The 22,510-nt window shown below is 35.7% G+C and overlaps 2 protein-coding genes across 2 annotated transcripts; one reads left to right on the forward strand and one right to left on the reverse strand.

The window, feature by feature from the left end:
- Window positions 1-10,828: 10,828 nt before the first annotated feature.
- On the forward strand, window positions 10,829-12,732 carry LOC131150753 (uncharacterized). Its single transcript, XM_058101687.1, has 4 exons — window positions 10,829-11,185; window positions 11,306-11,357; window positions 11,458-11,525; window positions 12,103-12,732. Exons 1-4 carry the CDS (start codon window positions 11,030-11,032, stop codon window positions 12,661-12,663), a joined length of 837 nt encoding a protein of 278 aa, XP_057957670.1. The 5' UTR covers window positions 10,829-11,029; the 3' UTR covers window positions 12,664-12,732.
- Window positions 12,733-13,344: 612 nt separating this feature from the next.
- LOC131150754 (pumilio homolog 24) lies at window positions 13,345-22,016 on the reverse strand. Its single transcript, XM_058101689.1, has 17 exons — window positions 21,561-22,016; window positions 21,262-21,315; window positions 20,415-20,476; window positions 20,244-20,325; window positions 20,028-20,151; window positions 19,842-19,925; window positions 19,269-19,383; window positions 18,231-18,381; window positions 17,897-18,010; window positions 17,678-17,749; window positions 16,396-16,446; window positions 16,231-16,281; window positions 15,585-15,692; window positions 15,283-15,495; window positions 14,975-15,049; window positions 13,898-14,142; window positions 13,345-13,789 (listed from the first exon to the last, which is right to left on the reverse strand). The coding sequence occupies exons 1-17, from the start codon at window positions 21,771-21,773 to the stop codon at window positions 13,654-13,656; spliced, it is 1,950 nt and encodes a 649-aa protein (XP_057957672.1). The 5' UTR covers window positions 21,774-22,016; the 3' UTR covers window positions 13,345-13,653.
- Window positions 22,017-22,510: the final 494 nt, after the last annotated feature.

Genomic DNA, 22,510 nt, shown 5'->3' on the forward strand with positions numbered 1-22,510 from the left:
AAGGGAAGTAAATGTCGGTAGAAGGTTTAGGTCTGTACAACCCTTGGATAGCCACTCAATCTCCAAAGGAGAAGGGATGTGATGAGAGGCCACGAGATTATCATTCTCCATTTTCCATCTTACCATTCCTGTAGTTGTTTTGTGAGATTATTACTTCAACAATCAAGCAGATCAATTACAACCCCAAGAAGCGTTGAGAATCACCATTCAGGATATCGAGCAAGGTTCGAGTGTGTTATGTTCATCATTTCGAATAATTTCAATAAGCTCATTTCAATCACTTCTAAAATAAACCCTAGATAGCCAATATGATATTTATCTTCCATTAGCCTTTTCAAAATATCCATTGCATGTCTTTGAATAATCTCTGCGGACAAACTCTTCAAAGTCCAAAAGATTCTCATACTTGAATGCTTGATTGTGTCTTATTCTAAGGATATATAATTTGCATGTTTAGGCTTAATTCTAAGGCTTGAATCTACCATCTTTCAAGTAATTATCTTATCCAACTTGATTAGGTCCTTAAGGACAAGTCTACATGAATCTTATAACTTTTTGAATTTTCCACAATCTGTAGTTTTCACATATAATTTATATTGTTCATTGTGGTTAATTAAATTCTCATCTTAAAGTGTATATGGTGTGTGCACATTTGTGATAGGGTCTTTGGTAGGACTAGGGTTCCTAGAATTGTCCTACATCATATTGGTATCAGAGCCTAGTTCGAATTAGGCGAACCCTCTAAGTCCCAACATCTTCATTTTCCGTCTACCATATTGATGTGCGATTTTCACTATCAAAACCTTACCATCTTCAAAAACTTTAGACACAAGAGTTGTGGAAAATTTTCTTAGCTTTCTTTTCACACCAAGATCGCTTTATTTGGAGTACTGTAGCAAAAGTTATGCCCCAAATACTGAAAGGTGTTCGCAGTAGAAAATCCTTTAGTAGCTCTCGGGTTTCCAGAAAATAAGGGTGACGGTTTTGCCAAGGACAGCCCACCTATACTCTGAATTTTGGGTATTTGGACCTTAGTTATGTTATGTTTACACTTGACCTTACCTTGTGTAACCAAACACCATTCCAAAGGGCTACCCTAGTGCTCTCTAAATCCTTTCCCAACCCCTAGGATGTCTACTCAAGTCGGAAATCCTTACCGAGGTCGTAGGATTTATGTTGAGAGAGAGCCACTTATGACTCCTAGAGAAAGACCTTACCTCCCTCCACAAAGGCGAGTGAGTCGCCAAGATGACATTGCTAGGATACCCCCACATCGTGAGCCCTATGCCCAACATTGGGATGATGAGGACTATAACGTTGATGACCTTCATATTAGGAGACCTTGTTGTAGGGACCGTCGTGATCCTTACAATAATGAAATGAGGATAGAAGCCCCCACCTTTGATGGACAAAAGGATCCTAAAGTCTTCCAAGATTGGTTGACTCAAATGGATGCCTATTTTGAGTGGTGTAAGATGCATGACTCACATCGAGTGAGGTTTGCAAAAAAGAGACTAATCGGGCAAGCCAAACTCCATTGAATAAACGTTAAGAGGCAAGAAGCGAGGTTAAACCATAGACCCATTGAGCACTGGGATCTAATAAAGGACAGATTAAGGGAGAAGTATGCACCCCTTAGATATAGAGAGCACCTTATAGATCAGCTTTACGACTTGCGTCAAGGTAGCATGACTGTTCTAGAATATATGAATCAATTTGATAAGCTGACTGTAAGATGTGGTGTCTATGAGACTGGTAGTCAACAGACCTCCCAATTTTGCCTAGGATTAAAGCCTGAACTGAGGAGAAAACTGTTCCCATATGACATTGAGTCCCTTGAACATGCCTATAGTTTAGCTTATGAATTTGAGCAAATGACTAAAGGGCACATAGGAAAACGGTTTGATAACTCTTCCAATAAATCATACTCTCACCAAATTCAGAGTTATGAAAAGTCCCAACCAGTGCAATTAGGTCAAGTCACTTCCCAAGGGAGCAATCCCACAATCCAAAAACCTATGGACAAAGGGAAAGCACCCATAACTAGATCCTCTCACCAAAGTTCTGGCAGTGCAGTGTACTTCAGGTGCCATAAACAAGGACACATTCCCAAACAATGTCCCACTAGGAACTTGGCGCTTGATAAGGAAGATGGTGAGAAAAAGAAGAAGGAAAAGAAAGAAACTAGTGGAGAAACCTTGAATATCATAAGTGAAGAGTCGTTTGAGCAGGAAAGTCAAGATACACAAGAAGTGTTGGTGGTTGTTACTAAGGAGACTGAAATGGCCCTTTCTGAGAAAGAAACACTCATAGAAGTATCATCCCTACGTTCTGAATTTAAGGATGTCATCTTTGAGTCACCTAGTGAGTCATCTCCCACGAGAGACAATCAACATATCATTGACCTTGTTCCTTATTCATCTCTACCTCATTTACCACATCATAGAGTGAACCCGATAGAACATGAGGAGCTAAAACAAGTGAATGAATTGAATGAACATGACTTTGTTGATAAGAGTTTAGGTCCACTTGCCTACCCTACTTTCCTTAATCCCAAGAAAGATAACACTTTGAGCACATGCATCAATGATAGAGCAACCAACAAGATTCTCATCGAGCATAAGTTTCTCAAAACCATTGTTTCAAATAAAGATATACAACTCATAGGTTACTTCTTGAAAGCCTTAAGGACCATGTTAGGCACCAAACTTAAATGTTCTAGTGCTTACTACCCCCAAACTAATTGTCAAGTTGAACTAGTAAATAGAAGCCTTAGAGACCTATTGAGATGTAAGGTAGTTGAAAACATCATATCTTGGGATTTATGCCTTCATGTGGCCAATTTTGCATTCAGTAGTTCAGTGGATAAGACCGCAATACTCAGCTCATTTCAGGTTATTACAAGATATAGTCCTAGAAAGCCTGTAGATCTTATTCCAATACCACTTAAGTCTAGAGTGAACGAGTCGACTGATGCTTTTGCAAAGCATATACACAATCTACACTCTAAGATAAGAATGAAGGTTAATTTGAATCATGAACATTATAAATCTACCACTGACATACATTGCATGTTGAAAGAATTTTCAAAGGGTGATATGGTTATAGTCCATACTCGTCCTGAGCAGATTCCTGTAGGAAAGGTGAGGAAGTTACATGCTAACAAGATGGACCATTTCAAAATTTTCAAGAAAACTTGTTCTGATGCTTACATGCTTAATATTCCTATTGATTTTAGCATAAGCAATGTTTTTAATGTTGAAAATCTAACCCTTTTTCTTGTAGCATCTTATTTTATAGAACCTTCAAATTCTAACCCTGCAAGTGACCCCACTCCATTTCCCACTCCTTTTGACCCTGAAAACCCGAAATTGCCTTTGCCTCTTCCCTTACCCATGCCCGAGTACCTTGATGTAATCTTGGATGACAAGCTAAAGTTCACACGAGCAGGATCATATCAAAAGTTCTTTGTCAAGTGGAAAGACAAGCCACTTACTGAGAGAAGCTGGATACTTAAAGAAGACCTCCTTCATCGCACTTCAGAATTGTATTCCCAGTACATCACCTTAAATCTTCGGAGAAGAATTCTTTTGGGCCCGGGAGAGATGATGGGGATCAACATGCCTTATGTATCCTTTTACTGATATGATGACACATGGACAACCTCCCGATGTCCACTCCTTTGCTAACATGGTGACATGTGGACGACCTCTAGATGTCCACTATTATTTATATCTATTTTGCAGGAACGCATGGGATTTATTGAAGATCTTCTACTTCTTTGATGGAAGACTTTTTTTATGTGAAGACTTTGCTATTGTGTTAATTTATATTTTTCGTGGATATGTTATTTCAAGATTATTAGGTGCTTAAAGACCCAAGTGAAGTATTGAAGCAAAGTCCAACTCAAAACCCATGTGGCCCCCACATGGCTCCAATGGGTCCCACACGATTTTGGACTTCCTTTTGGAATGTGTTTAAATTTCAAATTTGAATTGTAATAATGCAAGACAACTAAGCTTGACTTGTGTACTTATGAGTTGGAGTTCCTTGTTTTTTAGTAAGTATTAATTGTGTTAGGTTAATAGTTGTTGAAAGTTTTTGAGAGTTGTTGTTGGAAGTTATTGAGAGTTGTTGTTGAAAGTTGTTGAGTGTTTAAAGCTTTGTCTCCCGGGCTATGCCTATAAATAGCCTTCTTATTATAAGAACAAGAGATGAAGTTGAAGATGAATATTGAAGAAGCATCTCTTTGCTTGAGCTTGTAAAGTTTGTTTCCCTCCTTGTGAGTGAGTAGTGTGAGGCTACGGCGTTCTCTCTGGAGATCAAGTGGTGAGAGACCACTAAACTATCCAACGACTCCATCAACCCTTCCTCCATCTAATACTCTCATGGCCCCCAATCAACACCACACGGCCAGCATCTTCATACACCCACACGACGATCATCATCTATACTTCATTGCTGCTTTCATCTTGTGATTCAAAGCTTGTACAAAGGACCTACGGTGTGACCTAACTACGTGTTGAACAACGTCAAGTCATCCAAACCAATCTCTTTGTAACTTCAGGACTTGTGTTTGAATCCTTTGCTATATTTTGTGAACCCTTGCTAGTAGATTAAAATCACAACTTTGAATAGCCCATTTGATCCATAGATTGCAATATTGGTACTTGTTAGTTAAAATCAATTGTATGAATATTAATTTGCTAACATAGAACTTTTATTCTTGAATCTTTGAAATAACAACTTTTCAACATATAACTTGATTCTTTTGTGAAAGAACCAATCAAGACTTAATTGCTGGACAAGTCATACAACTTTTCAAAATCCTTGAACATGTGAAATAAAACATGATTTATTGTGTTTATGTTCGGATAATTAAATTCTTAAATTAAAGTGTTTAAGTGTATATGCTTGTGTGAGGGTTGAATCGTAGGACATAGGTAGACCATTCCTGTCCTACATCAAAAACCTAGTTTCATTTACTAATTAGTTGTGGTTGTTTTGGAGGATGGATTATTATATAAATAAATTCAATTAAAAAGGGAAGTAAATGTCGGTAGAAGGTTTAGGTCTGTACAACCCTTGGATAGCCAAGATGAGAATGATGAGAGAAGAATGTACTTTGTTGAAAATTTTAGATCAAAGGTGCCAAGTTTGATTTTAACCATTGAATGTAGATTTCCCAATATTTGAACTAAAATTTTGACTATATGTTCGTAACTCATCATTCTTCATTGTGGATAATGTGATTATCATTTACATCTCTCAAGAGTTAGTTTTGTGATTGAGACTATAACTTTTACATTCTGGGTGAGACCTCTTTATATTTATAACTTCAAAATTTGTTTGTTCGTAATCAAGATAAAATGTGAAAATTAGGTGTATATCAAACACATCCACTGTCGATTTAATGGATTCCACCATTAGATGTGTATAACATCTTAATTGTCATGTTTTGATGATAACAACTCATTAGTGTTTCTAGGTAAGCTTATCTTTACATGTTAAGTTATGATAATTATAAATACAAATGCAAAGATTAAGTAGATTCTTAATAGGTTAGACATCATCAAAAAGGGGGAGAATGTTAGCCTTGGTGGCTACACTATCATGGTTTATGTGTTTTGATGATATTAACCTATATGTTGTTCTTAATGCATTCCATCTTTGCAGATCATGTTTAGTACAGGTTCAAGGATCGAATACATGAAGTACCGGATCAAAGGCAAAGATTAGGCTGAGTTGATGTTCGAATAGGTAGATCAAATGGACACGTACTTGGAAAGGACCCAAGCACGACCAAAGGAAGTTTAATGTAGTTTTTATGTTATTGGGGAGTGTTTGAGGTAGTATGTTTTGTAGCTCTTGTGGGTGTGATTCTTGCATGATTTCTGAGCAAGAGTTGAGCAAATGCATGCATACTAGGATACATGAGTAAATATGATTTCACCTAAAGTCACAAACTCAACTTTAATAGTTTTCAAAGTTAAAACCAAAGAGTTTGTGAAAATAATCCTAAACTCAAAATATGTTTTCAAAGTGACAAGTTTTTAACATCCTAGTTTTAAGAAAATTTTTATACTTAGTCTAGGCTTTGTTAAAGCATATTTTATGTCCTAAAAACTTAAAAAAGTAAAGTATATTTTTATAAAGGACATACTAAGCATATAAGATATCGAAACAAGCTTTCAAATGTGTTTTCATAAATCAAGATATCTTATATTCAAGGGAAAACTCACTTGGATAAGTTTAAAACTTTATTAGACTTAATATATTTCATATATTTTTGTCCAAGAATGTCATTAAAAGGCTTTTTGACAAGGAAAAACAGAGAAATCGTCGACTAACGTAGTGCAACCTTGAGTCCTGAACACCTTTCGGTATTTGGAGCATAAATTTTTCTAAAAAAAGTCCAAAAAGGACAATCTTAGTGTCTCTGGAAAGCTAAGATAAAATCGCACAACTTTCATGTTGATGACTTTTTCTTATTCAGGGCACTTGTTGACGAGTAGGGGACACTAGTCGACGAGTCACGAGCAGAATGATAACAATTGCTGGCAGAGTGTGACTAGTCGATGAGAACAGGGGACTCGTCGACGAGTGGTCTCGTGCCCAACGCCATAACGGCTAGAAAATGGCTAGTTTCTTTTAGGAATTGCTCCCAACGGTCCAATAACGGCTAGTAAGGGTTTTTTGTTATATATACAAGTCCATATACTTGTTCAACATGATTTTTGATTTTTTCTTAGTGAAAAATATCTTTGATTACAAAACCTAAGTACTTTGCATTTAGTTATTCATTTCAAGTGCTCATTCTCTCTTGCTCTTCAATCTTGTGTGAATCATTACTTGAGAGAGTAAGTGTGAGATTTGTTTTGTATTTGCAATCAGCTCATTTGAGGAGCATCTTGTGTAAATCATCTTCTTGTTGTTAAGGTTCTTTGTGAACCATTTGTTGAAGGTTCTTGGTGAAGCAAAGGCTCTTGGTGAGCAGGTAGGGATTTGTTCCCAAGTGTACGGATTTGTTCCCAAGTGTACGGATTTGTTTCCGAGTTAAAGGCTTCTCCGCCGGTGTAGGAGTTTCTTAATGGATTGTGGAATCCTCGACTTGGTACTAAGGCGTGGACATAGGTTTGGTGTCGAATCATGTTAAAATACCGGTGTTAAGTTTTCTCTCCCTATACTCTTTATTTTACGTCTTGTGCTTGATTTACTTTATATATTGTGATATAATTTCTTACAATCTTGCCAAGTATTTTATTTTGTAGAGAAAGTCCAAATACACGAAAAGAGTCCACTCCACTCCCGCCCCCCCCCCCCACCCTCTCTTGGACCATATAGATTAACAATGTTCATTGATGACACATATAAAACTTGAATTATATAATAAAAAATAGTTCATATCTCATTTTAATTTTCTTTCCATCGCTCTTATGTGTTTGGAAGCTTAAATTTCATATCTTGAATTTAATTTTAATTTTATAAAATTACATTAAATTATGTCAATGTTTATATAAACTTAATGTAAAGTTTTAAAACTATTATGCCAAACATAACTTGAGATAATTTTGAATTAGTAATGAACTAGCTGGGTTGAATTGCAAGTTATTTACTCATTCCTAATATTGTTCCAATTTTTTGAAGAGTGGACCAACTGTTAGAATGCTATTAAGGGCTGGGCCACAGGCCCACGTTATTTGGGCCTGGTTTCGATACAACTGGGCTTTAATGTTTACCTCTAGTTACAGCAGCATGAGAAAAAAATTATATTAGTATTTTTAACATACCAAAAGATTATGGAACTCACACTATTAGAACCTTTACCAAATTATACCTTTCACTTGGATGTGTTCAAGCACTAATGTGCAATTCTACAATTAGTAAGTTTCAAGTCTTTGCAAGTGTCTCTCCTTTCATATTGAAATTCTGTCATGCACCCTTGGTCCTTTGTCATGTGGAAACGCTCTTGAAGAATAAATTATCAAGACCACTAGCACTTTGATATTAGCTATGTGGATGTGTAGCATGTAATGTGTTCTTTTTGTGTATAATATCTCAAGAGTCTATATTTGGATTGTCACATATAAGTTGTTTAAGAGTGATAAAAGCTCTTTTTTTATGAGAGTTCGTTTTTGAGCTAGTGAATATGTAAGCACTTAGGCTTTCCCATGCGCACAAGGTTATATTTGACTTTCTGGAACAATGCGTTTGAAAAACCATCACAATCTACAAGTGTTCTAAGATTTCCAATTGTTGTGTCATATGTCCAATTGTGAAACTTGGTTGTATTTTTATTGCTCCTATTTCCTTGTTCGTATATATCCAAGTTACTGAGTCAAAGTTGTTTCCATTTCCTAATCAGTGAGTGCACACAAGTCGAAAGGATTGTTTTATTCTAGGATTGGATGTCAACAAGCTTATTGCATCATACTGGAGGTGACAAAATTTATACTAAGGACAGTGATCTAAACGTTTAACCGACATGATGCGCCTGACATCCCAATTAATGAGTGCACAAAGATTGAAAAGACAGTTATAACCTAGGGGTGGACACTAACAAGCCTATTGTATCATATTGGAAGGGCGAAACTTGTCCTAAGAATAATGATCCTTCATTGGGCATGATGTACACATATATTGCATGCAAAGGGCTCGCTTTTCAAAACAATGCTCTCGAAACTGTCACTTAGTGTTCAGTCGTTGTACATGTTCTATAAATCCTAATTGCACTGTTATAAAAATTCCAATTAGTTGTTGTATCATATGTCCAAATTGTAGAACTTGGTTATAGTTTTATTGTTCCTATTTCATCAGTTTCTCGTATCTACATAGGTTATTAAGTCAAAGTTGTTCTTGTATGTTAATTAGTGAGTGCACACAAATTGAAAGGATTGTTGTATCCTAGGGGTAGACGCCGACAAGTCTTTTGCATCATACTAGAAGGGCAAAATTTAGCCTAAGGACAATGCAATGCAAGCCTCAACTGATAAGTTCTCTCTAAATTTTTCCCCACATTTGTAATCAATTTAATATTTTAAAACATAATGTACAATGAAAAGTAATAAAAATAAGTCATGTGTATACAAAAATTAAAGAATCATAGATAGTTATTGTGAAACTCAAGCCAAACTTGTGTAATTATTCTAGTAACTCAAACTCTAAAAAAAATTTTTTGTTTGCAAACACACTAGTCTAGACTATATAACGAGATAACCACTTCTTCCCTTCTACATTGTTGGGAAAACTTTGATAGAAATCAGAGGTAAAAACACACACAGAAAGACGCCAAGATATACGTGGTTCAGCTAATTCCAGCCAATGTCCACGGGAGATATAGCTACAATATGTATTTTCTGAAAATACAGAGGAGGAGGAGAAGACAAAATTCTCACTCAAAACTCTCTCAACTCTCACAACTTTCTCTACCTACACTAGCTCACTTCCCTTAACACGTTTTTCGCTGGTATATTTTCATTCACAGCACACACTTATTTATATACATGGAGGAGGATCAATCACTCGAACAATCTGCCACAATCATGCCTGAGTTTCACTCCTAATTCAGTGGAAAACAGTCCGTAGGAGATTAATGGAGTAAAAACCGCAGGAGATAAAAACTCCTAAATATCTACTCCCATAATTTATCTTAATTAGGGTATGGACCCATCATACATGTCAAAGTTTGAGCCAATACCTCTAATATTGAAGTTTCAAATCATAACACTTAGAACGTGCATATTCACTTTGAAACAATTAAACCATAGTATCAAGCAGATCAAGGTACTAAACAAATCAAATTTAAGTTTCTCATTAACCAACTTTGCACCTAAGCTTATAGGAAGGGAGTAAACATGCCAAACCGAGTTGAATTTTAGCATATTCAAACTTATTCATTAAATTTTTAATAAAGTTCAAGCTCAAGAAGAGCTCAAACAAAGCTTAAATATAATAGTTCAAGCTTGTCCATTATAGTTTCAATCAAGTTCAGTCAAGTTGAACTTTATGCTCAACATTATTGGTTAAATTTATAAAATTATAAAGGTTTGAGTCAAAGTTAAACCAAGCTTGAACATTCTTATTCGTCCAAACTTTATTGAGTTTTGGTAAATTTTAATTTAATTATAAACTTATTTAATAAATTTATGAAATTTAAGCATTAAATGTGGTGATGCTACCATGTTAACATCTTTCAATCATACCAACCTACTTTTAAGGATAAGCTTGCAACTTTTATCTTTTCAACTCTTGGTATTTGAAGTAGAGAGTCAGTTGTTAGGGTTTGTCAAATTGAAAATTAAGAAATTGTAAAAAGAGTACAAATGTGAAGGCCAACGTCAAATTTAGTGGTTATAAATGAGCATTTTTATCGACACTTCTATTTTAGTTTTTAAATAAATTTATCAGTAAACTTTTAAAATAATCAAATCCACCAAAATTTAAATAAGTCGAAACAAACCAATATCTAAATTATTCATGAGTCTAAACCAGTCAGACTCAATCTTACTCAAAACACATTTTGAGGATAGCTTAATTACTCAAGAACCAACCACGACCGATTTGAACCAGGATAGTTCCTTGGTCAGCATCCCCATGCAGCCTAACTAGCTGTCAAAACCCTAATTATCAATTAAAAATGATTTGTTAAGTTTCAAACGCAGTGAGGGGAAGAAACCGAGAAGCCAAATAACTAAATATAAGGTGGGGGAGCGTGTGGAGTAACGCCATATGTCAAGATTAACGGTAACCACTCTGTCTCATCACTCTTCTTCCCACCAACTGATCCACTTTCAAAATTCCTCTCCCGCAAAACCTGCCCCTTTTTTCTTAACCGCTCCACCTTTTCTCATTTCTCTCCTCTTCTTGAAATCTTCCTCTCAAAATTTCAAACCCCTAAACCGAAAAAGGTAATCAATCGGCAAAAACCCAAATCTTTTTTTCTCATACCCAATTAATTTTTTAGTTCCCAATTCATTCTCCATACATATAAATTCGCTTCCCCGTTCGTTTTCTTGAAAAGAAAAATCAAATGGGGGTTGTGGGAGAAGAGTCAGATGCGAAATCCCAGTTAGTGGCAGACATCTGCTCCATTTCTGCTTGCGCCGTTTCCTGCGCCCGGAGGCATCGCCGCCATTCTACTGCTAAAATATCATCGCCTTTCATCGACTGGTATCTTCTTCTTCGGGTAGTTTACTTTTCTTTTCTTTTCTGGGCTTGATTTTATGATGGAAGCGACAACTTAAAAGCCATTTTTTGGGCATCTTTATTTTCAATCTTCATTTTTGATATTGGGTTCGGCGTTCAGGTTGAAGAAGATGCAGGGATGAATATAATTCGGAAGCAATACCATAAGCTTGGTATGCATACATATATGGTGTCAATTATATGATTTCCTCTTTCATAGTATACTAATTTGGTAATAGAGAAAAACTTTGTGTCTTTAATTTTCGTGTGTAGCTTTGCAACTTCATCCTGACAAGAACAAGCATCCCAAGGCTGAGTTTGCTTTCAAGCTTGCCTCAGAGGTAATTAAGCAAGTAGTGTCTCCTTCTGCATATGATTTCATTAAATCGAAATAATCAAAAACTGCTTCACAACAATTCTGAAAAGCAACAGTGAAATAGGGAGAGTATTTTCCATCAAACTGCTGGTTTTAATTAATTTCTTATAATTAAAGATTGGGAGTGTGAGGGCTCATAACTACTGAGAAAAAGCCAAGTTTTTGGTCATGCAATTTATGTGAGTAGGTAAGAGATAATGCAGTGGGTAGAAGGGATGATGTCCCATGTGATCCAAAGAGATTCAACATTACTCCCACAGCACGTGAAATTTAAATACCCATTTAATTTTCAGCGAATTCACCGCAATGTTTGAAAAAAATATTCCAAAGATTAAATACCCATTTCGGTTTCATTACTAATCTGTGATGAATGAATGAATGAATGGTTGTGGAGTTTTTATACTACCATCAATTTGCATGCTAGACTCTGTAGTAGTGTCAGTGTCACGAACAGAAGGGAGAATTTTCTTTTTACTTCTTTTGGGATTTCAAGTTACTATGGATTATGATCCTCAGTGTGCACAAAAAAATTTCAACTGCAGGCATATGCATGTCTCTCTGACCACGCAAAGAGAAGAGCCTTCAACCTTGAGAGATGGAAAAGTTATTGCACAGAGTGCAACGGATCGATCCCCCGTGCGACTCGCAACCCTTCGAGCAAGACAAATGCAACAAAACACAACCAATTAAACATCACAGACCGCTCAAGATCGAAGAAAATTTTGCAGGGTTTGAAAGAGATCAGAGAGAGATTTAAGGAAGAGGCAAGGGTGATGGAGAGCTTTTTCAAAGCTAATTATGCGTCATCAAGAAAAGAATCCCCGCTGTTCAATCCATCAGATTGTACAAAGCAAGGCTACCCTCACTGCAGGAAATGGAAAGAATGCAATGAAACCCCAGTTTTTAATCCCTCCGACTATCTGTTTCAGAGCTACCATCATTGCCGATCACAGAAATATAGAACTCAGAATGAGCTGTGGTTTCTGCAAACGAGAAATACACTGAATTACAAGCATGGAAGAGGGAAATGCGAGTACCCAATTTTTGAGATGGGATCAGAAGCTGGACCATTTAGAAGCAAATCTGTTTGTCTCAATTCATGAATTTAAAGCACATAGCTGTTTTATGCCATGAACCAAGTGTAATGTCATTGGCATGTCATTTTTTGGGATTTATCTACATTTTGCACCATTTGTATTTTTTGGAGTCTTTGGTTAAGTAAACTTCGTATTCAGTTCAAACATCAGAATATCACAAGCTCCTTGAGCTTGACAGAAGAAACAGGATGTTCAAGAAATTAGATGTCGGACAAATCCATAAAAGAATACATAAAATTAACTGCGATTGGAAAATAATTAATCATGCAGTCCTCAAATAAACCAAAAAAATACCCCTTTATTTCTATCATATAAGGAAATATTTGAAGTGTGAATAGAAAATTAAGCATACCTAATTGAAGGTACACATTTAGCAAAATTAGTATTTGCACAAAAAACCAAAAGATAAAAGTTTAAAATACACATAGGGGAAGGGTGGCCTTAATTAAGAAAAATAATTAAAATATAATTTTTCAGTAAAATTTAGAACCCACTAATCAAAATTTATTACATTAATATTTGAGCCCATACTATGATATTTACATAATTTTTTCACACTTAGAATAGCTCTTTATAAGTTTTTTTTTCAATAATTCAAACAAAAAAAACCGTGCAAAGCTAGCTAGGAAGTGGCTTTTATAATATAAGCCATTAAAAACATAAGCCCATCCATTTCATACTTAAATATACATGATTGCTGCAACACACAGCATTTGGTAATATTAAAACTTGCTTCATTTACTGTGTCATTAGGATTCTAATAAAAAAAACACCTGCACTAAGCAGGACTTGCATTTGTAGGTGACCGATTTAAAACAAACTTTGCCCGTGTGCTCTCAATTTTCACACAAGATCTCTCCATTTGGTTGTACCAACAAAAAAAAAAAGGTCAGTGACTGTTTTAATTGAAAACAAAAATGGAAACGAATCAGCTGGTGATCCGCCAACACCAGATCCATGCAGAGGGATTACTGCCCCACTTCATTCTCCACAATCTTAACCTTCTTTTGTCAATTGCTTGATCTCAGGCACTTTAAGGATGCCATTATCCATCAGGGGCTGGAGTTCTCCTTTGGCCAGTTGGCGTACCACTTTATCTGAGGATTCCAAGAATGCACCAACTACCTTACAACTGCATTCGCAACATTAGACCAAAAAAGGAACATCAGAAATCATGCCATTTTTTATGCTTGGATATAGTATTTTTGGATCAAAGAGCAGTAAGTTAATGTAGTTCAACCTGTGACCTCGGGCCCACATTTCACACTTCCCTTCTAGCGCAATCGTCCAGAGAGTAGAGGCAAAGGCGGGACAATCCAAGACTAGTTTTCTAATGGTCCTGCTGGAATGGAAATTTTCAAGGACATGCTCTTCTGATTGCTCTGATTTAGACTCTGCAGTGAGAGTTGCAATAGCTTCATGTAAAGCTTTTATTTTGTCACCCAAAGTTGGGAGGAGAATGCCGCCAGCACCACCAGTTACAACCTAGAAGCATTAACAATTACTGATGCAATGATTTGACATTATTGAAAGGGCTGGTGGCTGAACAAGGTGATACATGAATGAGTGCTATCAAGAATGACTGGAAGCAGTTGGATTTTTAACATACAGCGAGCATAAACACATGGATTTTCCCTATTCAAAACAACGAATAAAAATGGAAGAAAGCAAATGCTAACAGAAATTTAATGAAACAATTCAAAACAGCAAAAACAAGGAAAATAAAATTAGGGCTGCACGTAGCCCCCTTTCTGAAGGCTGCTTGCTTTTTAAAAGCAAAAACTGGGTTTGACACATTTGGTATAATGATTTTTGAGCTTTAGAAAGCTAATTTATAAATCTTCTTATGGGGGCTTCTAAAAACTAGGAATTTGAAGCTTTTAAAAGCAAAAGCCTAGGGTAAAAAGTTAAATGTACCTAATGTCTTGCATCAAATTATTGATTTTTTTTTTCGAAAATGACTAAATGGACCCCAAGAGGGAACCTGAATTAGCTTCTCTTTATCAGCAGCTTTAAATTAGACCCACAAGGGCCAAGCAAACCGATAAAATGCAGGGAACAAGTGGATTACAACAAAACAAACACCATAAACTCATAATAAACAAAAACTCAATCCTTCCTTCATTCATATATTTCCTCCCATAAGGTGTCTATGACTTTATATAATGAAGCTCACAAAATCTCTCTCTTCAGCAATAAATTAACCGAAATGCGGAACATTAATTAACAGTCTTGACTGATAAAGTCGCAAGAAGTTGGAAAGAATTAGACTTTTAACATTGACATAGATCAGAAATAAACAAAAAAAAAACACTACCTCATATATGACTTCTTTGCCAAAATTTGATCTAAGAAATTCCCCAGCACTTTCAATACATGTATCAATTAGACTCTGCAAGACACGCCAACAACCAGATTTTCAAGAGAGCAAGTCAAATTCAGTCAGAGATCCAAAACCTTACAGCTTAGAATTCTTGCCAGTAGGAGAGAAAAACATATGGACTAAGGAGTGTGAGAGCTATGGTTTGCACTGAGGAAAATTGCGAGGGAGACAATAGGGAACAAATAAATAAAGGAGAAAAACTTCCAGCTTAAATCCAAGTAAAATACCACAAAGCTACAAACCTCAGCAAGCCCACTATTGACTAACAATTCCTGCCTTCGCAGGGTAGAGTCTTTCTTCCCACCCCCAACTACGTGATGGCTATCACTAGTGTCTGCACTTATACTGGCCTCAGCTAGAGTCGTCTCAATATCACCCTCGACCTCATAACCAGATTTACCAACCTTTGAAATTTTTTTCTTCTCACTTGAGTCCAGATTCACTTCTGAATCATCCTGACAATAGGAAACAGGGGGGAAAATAAACACCTATATGCTAATGCAGGTGTAGCTACAAACAGAATTCTAAACAGATTCAGAATTACCTTCGTAGAGAGTGATGGAAGAGACAAATTGAGAGAAGCCAGGTCGTCAGGACTGAGATAACGAGAACAGTTTGGATGAAGTAGCTGCAATAACAGACGCCTTCCATTCTGAAAGCAACAAATGGAGGAAACAGGGTCATAATATAATAGAAGGGGCCATTACCTGGAGCAATGTTAAAAGTTACAGACTGCAAAGTGAAAGGCATAGGTTTTAAGTCTTGCAATTGGACACTTGTGCAGAAATGCAGGAGGTTTAGACTATATCCAAACCACACCTGCCGGTGCAGAGGTGCCTATTTAGTAGGAACTGGGTAATGGCCTTCATTAGAATGCAATGAAAACAAGAAACCGGTTAGTAGTCCACCCCAGCATGGTAATATTTCATATGATCCTTGGCTAAGCCATTCAATTTTTAGGACTCTTAAATTTTCTCTAAAACGGTCAAAGAGATTGATAAATGAACACTTCTTCAGTAATCCTGCTACTTGATTTTAAGAATGTAATGAATGCCTAAGAACATTCAATTTACAAATTGGCAAATGGACAATTTTCTCTTGTATAGTCCTACTCGGAGGCCGGAGCAAGATTAGAGTTCTTAAGAAATTAAAGTCCACTGTTGACAAAAAAAACACAAAAGAGCACAAACCTTATCTGAAACAAGATCCTTTAAAATTTTTTGAAGCTCACGAATGACAACCTGCAATTAAGAGAATTTGATACAAAAGTACCATCAAGAAATGACAGTTCATTAATTATGCAAAGCAACTATCAATCAGAAAATGAGAGAAAGGAAAACCACAGAGAAACTGACCTTTGTTACAAACTTTGTGTCATCAACAATTGAAAGAATGCAAATGAGCATCTGAAAATAAATGGTATAAGATTTAAGTTTCAAAAGAACAGAATTCCAGAAGTTTGGACAACACAGTCACATAACAAATACTTTACATATTTAAGACAGAAACTTGAAATAGATGTGTCTCGTCACGTGAAATATTTGTTGCCTGGTGTAAACCACAAAATTCAAATAATGCTTTCCTAGAAATATCAAACATGAACAATTTAGGGGGCATTTGGTCCATGGCATTTTCAACATTCTCGAGAATGAAATGTCCATGGCATCTTATTCCCATGTCTGTTGGGGCCAGACTCTAACATGGCGGTAATGTCACATTCCCTAAGAAGTGAGAACAAAAGATTCCCACAAAACAGAACTCTCATTCCCATCCTCCACAATGGGTAAATATCATTGACTTTTATTTTTAGGACCAAATTGCTCTCAATATTGTGGACTAAAAAGAAAGGGTGGGGGGGGGGGGGGGGACAGCCTGATGCACAAAGCTCCTGCGTATGCTGGGTCTGAGGAAGGGGTGGACCACAATACATTATTGCCCCCATAATATAATTACATGATATTGTTACTTATTTAAAATAATAATTTTTTATAACAACAAAATCTGAAATTAATTAAAAAATGAAAGTAATATCCTTATAATGTTATAATAATATAGTATAATGGTTGAAATTTTGAGATCTTATTGCCCCAATGATTTCGGTTAATTTGATTATTTCATGGAGTTTTTTTTATAATTTATGATGTTTGAAAGTTTTACAATATGGATTTGATTAGTTACAAGTTCTTAGTAGGTTTTTGCGTTCAAGATACATTCATTCTTCATATGTAGTTTATACACATGTCCAAGGGTACAATAGTCATCTTCTTGAAATGCTTGGATTCCCATATTGAATCAAATACTAACATGGGCATCCTCCCAATATTCCTAAGAAACTTATTACACAAACCAAATAAAAATGTTCCCATGAGGTAGGCATCCCATTACCAAGAATAAGATTCCCACTTTTATTTTGTGAACAAAACACCCCCTTAGTTATTCATTTCCAGCAATTTGGAATGTCATCTAAAAAGAAAGGGAGCTTCTTAGCAACTGCAACAACAGTAGAGAAAGAAATGAAAAACATGAATGGGGATGGAAGTCAGAAAACATGGCCTAAAGGCCAGCAACAAGTGATTGAGAGTCCTCAGGCAAATTAATATTGAGCTGGCTGATCATAGAACTAGAAGTAATCCTTACCATACTCCCACATTGATCATGAGCTATCTTGTCTATGTGGCCTTTCATTCCTTTGATAATTTTCTTTCTTTCCTAGACAAAAGTTAGGATGCAACAATGAGAATTATTGATGTGTCAGTAGAATAAATTAAAAAAAAACAAAACAAAACAAGACAAAAGATATGACCGTGTTAGACCTTTCTTTGGTTAAGATAAAATCACAGAACTGTGGCAACAAACCTTCGGACTTCCATGCTTGACACAAAGCATCCCAATTCTGGATCCATCCCTAGTATGGATCATTCGGACAAGGAGCGGTCCTGACAACTGTTGGATTATATCTGTGGCAGAAGACTTTTAACAGGACCGAGTTAGATAAACAAAAAAGCAGAGAACAAGAAGAAGATGATGACGGCATCCATGATGATTAAACATGCACATGCATGCATAGATGGGTGTGTGTGTATCGGCAAGACAGATGCTCTCAAGAAATAAAATTATTCCACAAAGAGACTCTTATTAGGAAAACATGGGGACAAAAGAAAAAAAGCACAAATAAGAACTTGCAGAGTACCTTGTCAGCAATGCTGAAGTATTCCATTAATGCCCTGTGTATGATAGAGTGGTCAACTATTCCTTTTTCCAAAATTGGTTGAATCACTGACATCATGTGTCGTAAGACTGAAGGTCTTTGCAGGCCTAGTTTTGGAATTACATCTAATAATCTGCGAACATATAAAGAAATATGAAAATGCTTTGCTACAACAAGAAAACTAGCATCATTTCAAATTCAAGGGTAACATGTCCATCAGACTACAAGTAAAATTCACACTTCATTTTTTCGTTTTCTCTTGTCTATTTTTATGGAAAAACCAGAGTTCATATAAAGACAGTGTAATAAAAATATTAATAAGAAGCTTTGAAAATTCTAATATTCTTACAATCATGAAACTGCACAACTGGTTGCTAGTCCTTAAGAGACAATAGGTTGATGAAACTAGCCCTCTGACCAATCACTCAAAATTAACATTTTGCAACCTGCATCAATTAGACTTTTGACATTTCTTGCCAAGTGACTTTTGCACTTTAAGCCTTTAACCAATCACTTAAACGTCAGCCATGCAATCTTCATACAAAAAACAGAGTACAGAACAAGAAAAGACTTGTCCCTTCTGAACCAAAGGTTACATGGATAAAAATAATATCAAGGAATCATGATTTGAAAATCATAAGAAGATGCTTGAAAAATTCCTGAGGTTTCCCGGATGAGAGAGAAAAAAAAGGTCCATAGAAAATTATTCTAAGATAATTTATATATACACATATACAAGCACACTCGGATTTTTCACTTTATGTGACTATGTGGTTATACTGGAACAGAAATTTTGCTCTCAAATTGCTGTATCAAAACACAAAAGTGGCATTCAGCAGAAAATGTCACAGCTTTTAGAATAGCAAGCACTACAGGAAATTTCATACAGGTAATAATGACTTGCAGTGCATGTTTGTTAAATACAGTGAAATGAAATAAGACCATGCACGGCCGTCCACACACACACAATCAAAGGAAACAAGCTCTGCTCGTGAAGTATTTCTAATGGTTATTCCTTACCTACTCTCTTTCATGGAAACCAAGTCCTTGAACAACTGAAGCTCTGTAGAATATAATTCCATCAGAAGCTCTTGTTTCTGATTTGCATTTCCCAATTGGTATGCATGTTCAATAACTGCATAGAAAGAACAGTAATAAATCTGCAAGCTCAAAAAAATATGTACATGGCTACTTAACTAGAACTACAGCAGTTATATTATAAAATTCAAAGTTTGCCAAATAAAGCAGTATTAATCTACTTGTACCCCTTAGATTCCCTCACTCCATTTTTGTCCCATACATGAAGCAAGATCCAAGACCCAAGTACCAGCCAAAACAAAAGCCAGAAAGAATGCAGTGGAACTAAGTCTTGTATCATTTATCGACTCTCCATAAACCGAGATTCCAACAAATCACTGTTGATATTTTGACGTGGGTATGAGTGTCTGGTTGTGTATTTTGAAAGAGTTAAACATGACACTTGTGAATCATTTCAGCTATTACAAGGGCGATGTCACTACTAAGAATTGTCACGAAGTCCTTCTAAGAAAAACAATTAACAAACAGAAATTGTACAGACTGTTTATAGCATACCGACGGATCCAACCATGTTTCGAAGAAGAGAAGCAACATGCCCATGGAGGGAAGAGATAAACCCTGCCAGCTGCCTTTTAGAGGCTGCAAATAACAAGAAAATAATTCATAAGACCCAGATAACACAAACAAATTAGCCCTTTCAAAAACGTTTATTCTTTTTGCTTATTTGAACAGAAGACACACCATTGTCCAACATTTTCTTCACCAGATGAACTGCATAGGTGTTGCGTGCAAGGGTGAGAAGATGTGGTCTAAGCTCTTCGAATACAGCATCCCTTTCAGCTTGTGTACAGTACTTAACACAAGTCTGAGGTAAAAGAAATGGAGCCGTTACACAAAACCATGACCAATAGAAGTTTAGTCTCTGAACACATTCAGAAAGGGTGAGTAAGAAATCACCTGCAGAACACGAGAAGAAACATGGGAGCCTGCAATTTCAGGAATCTTCCCTTTCATCTTGTGTATAGCTTCACTCACCAACCTAAGGATTTTAAATAGTTGAAAAAATAAAGTATGAACATGCCATATAAGATGGAAGACAAATACTAGCAATTGTAATGAATTTCGTACTTGGATCTATCTTCTTTGGCAATATTACGACGCCTCATCTTTTCCCACAATAATGCAAGCTCCTTTTCAAAAACAGAAAGCTTGGTTCAGCCAACAGAAACGATAAATTCACTGAGAAAAACATCCCTTAATTAATTACTGCTGTATCCAAGATGCTGTAAAAGGTTTAATATGTTTCCAAAGGTACATGAGGACCCATATGATAATGGGGACACACCTCAAGTTGAAAGAAAAGCTATGAGTAACACCCTAACGCATGCTTCCTTTTCAGACAAATTGCATATTAAGATATTAAATTTAAGGGCTCTTTGCAAACATGTAGAAATATAATTTTGAGAAGAAATATAACATAACACATGCTTCCTCGTCAGAAAAATTGCATATAAGATATAAAATTTAAGGGCTCTTTGCACACATGTAGAATTAATTTTGAGAAACAATATTACATAACACATGCTTCATCATCAAAAAAATTGCATGTGAGAAATAAAATTTAAGGGCTCTTTGCAGTTTGCACACATGTAGAAATAAAATTTTGAGAAGCAATTTAACATAGACAGCCAGCAATCAAGATGGTGTCCATATACATGCTGAAAACAACTTATTTTCCACAATCAACTCAATTTGAATGCCTGGAGTTAAATTAATAAATGTAACAATAAATTTAAATATTATTTTCTTAAAACGTAGCAAATAATTATTGGTTGTTCGTGGCCATTAAAAAATGCTATCAAAATTATATATCTAAAACGAATTGGGAATGTGTAAAGCTCTAGAAGTAAATTAAAGGTAATATGGAGAGGGGCTTATTAGTTGTTTCGAAAGGAGGTTGGGAGATAAAACTCACTTGTTCAAGGGTATAATGTGGCTTCCTCTTTTTCTTCCTAGCCTTCACCAATTCCTGCAATGAAACCATGATATGAATCCATAAAAATGAAAATGTAGCCTTGAATAAAATAAGTATAGTACGTATGTGGAACCATAAATAAATAAAAACGAAATTCACTTTAAGTTCAACAAAAATATCACAAATTTTTCATTTATTTGGGTCTAAAAAAGACAAAACTCCATCAACGCTTACCGTAATAACGAAAAACGTCTATGTGCATACGTGAAAAAAAAAAAAAAAAAGGAGAAAAAATATACCTTGGCTTGCAGTCGACGTTCTCGCGTCGTTTTCGGGCCCTGAGCTTCTGATTTCTCAATATGTGATGCATTTTGTTCGGATGATTTGAAAGGTTTCTTCAAATCCTTCTTCAGAGGTTTCACGACCTTCGGCTTCTTCGAAGCAGAGTTCTCCGCATCAGGAATCTGCTTTCTTTTCTTGGATTTGATGCTCTGCTTGTTCTTCGCTGCCATTAGAGCTCAGCTTAAGCCTTTACCCTCAGATCTCTTTCGTTGTGTGAAGTCTCTCGTTGGGCTTGGGGTTTTCCAAGGGTTTTTGTGGATTCAACTCGAGAAGGCTGGAACGGTAACGGGTCGAAGGAATCGGATCCTTTGAGGCCTACTCGGAGTAGACCCACTATCGAATTAGGTCGCAAAACGGATTTAAAAAAATTAACGGGCAATATTTTTCTTCTTTGGATTGGAGATTTATGAGTCTGCTTCTTCTGAGTACCATTTTAAAAAATGTATTGGCTAATTTGCTTACAATGTTTATAATTACTTTTTATATATTTTTTTTATGTTTAGAAGCCTAGGATTAGATTTTAAATTCGTATTTGCATGATTTATATAAAATATAATATATAATTTTATTTAAATTTATAAACTAATATAAATTTCAATTTTTATAATATGTGGCAAACGTCTTATATTTGAATAGGTGGAGGTGGATAAATTTTTATATAATTTTATTTTATATTATATCAAACTTCACTTAAATCAAATACGAACCTGGTTAACAACGAAATATATATAATAACGTTTTTAACTTATGTCTTTGCTGTAACTAGCATTTTTCTTTTTATCATGCAAAATTAGTTTTCCAAATATCAACCATCAAAACCCTTAATGCCACAAGAATTATAATTTATGAAATTATTATATAATTTTAGTTGTATTATGTAAATAATAACGGACATATCCAAATTTAG

This window comes from Malania oleifera, chromosome 3, assembly GCF_029873635.1.
Source record: "Malania oleifera isolate guangnan ecotype guangnan chromosome 3, ASM2987363v1, whole genome shotgun sequence".
Lineage (NCBI taxonomy): Eukaryota > Viridiplantae > Streptophyta > Magnoliopsida > Santalales > Ximeniaceae > Malania > Malania oleifera.

What these genes read in the sequence shown, in the direction of transcription:
- LOC131150753 (XM_058101687.1), top strand. Translation starts at nt 11,030, where the DNA reads ATGGGGGTTGTGGGAGAAGAGTCAGATGCGAAATCCCAGTTAGTGGCA. An exon ending in ACTGGTATCTTCTTCTTCGG is followed by an intron (nt 11,186 to 11,305) that starts GTAGTTTACTTT and finishes TTCGGCGTTCAG; the next exon opens with GTTGAAGAAGATGCAGGGAT. An exon ending in GAAGCAATACCATAAGCTTG is followed by an intron (nt 11,358 to 11,457) that starts GTATGCATACAT and finishes TTTCGTGTGTAG; the next exon opens with CTTTGCAACTTCATCCTGAC.
- LOC131150754 (XM_058101689.1), bottom strand. Translation starts at nt 21,773, where the DNA reads ATGGCAGCGAAGAACAAGCAGAGCATCAAATCCAAGAAAAGAAAGCAG. An exon ending in TTCCATCACTCTCTACGAAG is followed by an intron (nt 15,496 to 15,584) that starts GTAATTCTGAAT and finishes TCCTATTGTCAG; the next exon opens with GATGATTCAGAAGTGAATCT. An exon ending in GCAAAGAAGTCATATATGAG is followed by an intron (nt 14,143 to 14,974) that starts GTAGTGTTTTTT and finishes TAATGCTTCTAG; the next exon opens with GTTGTAACTGGTGGTGCTGG.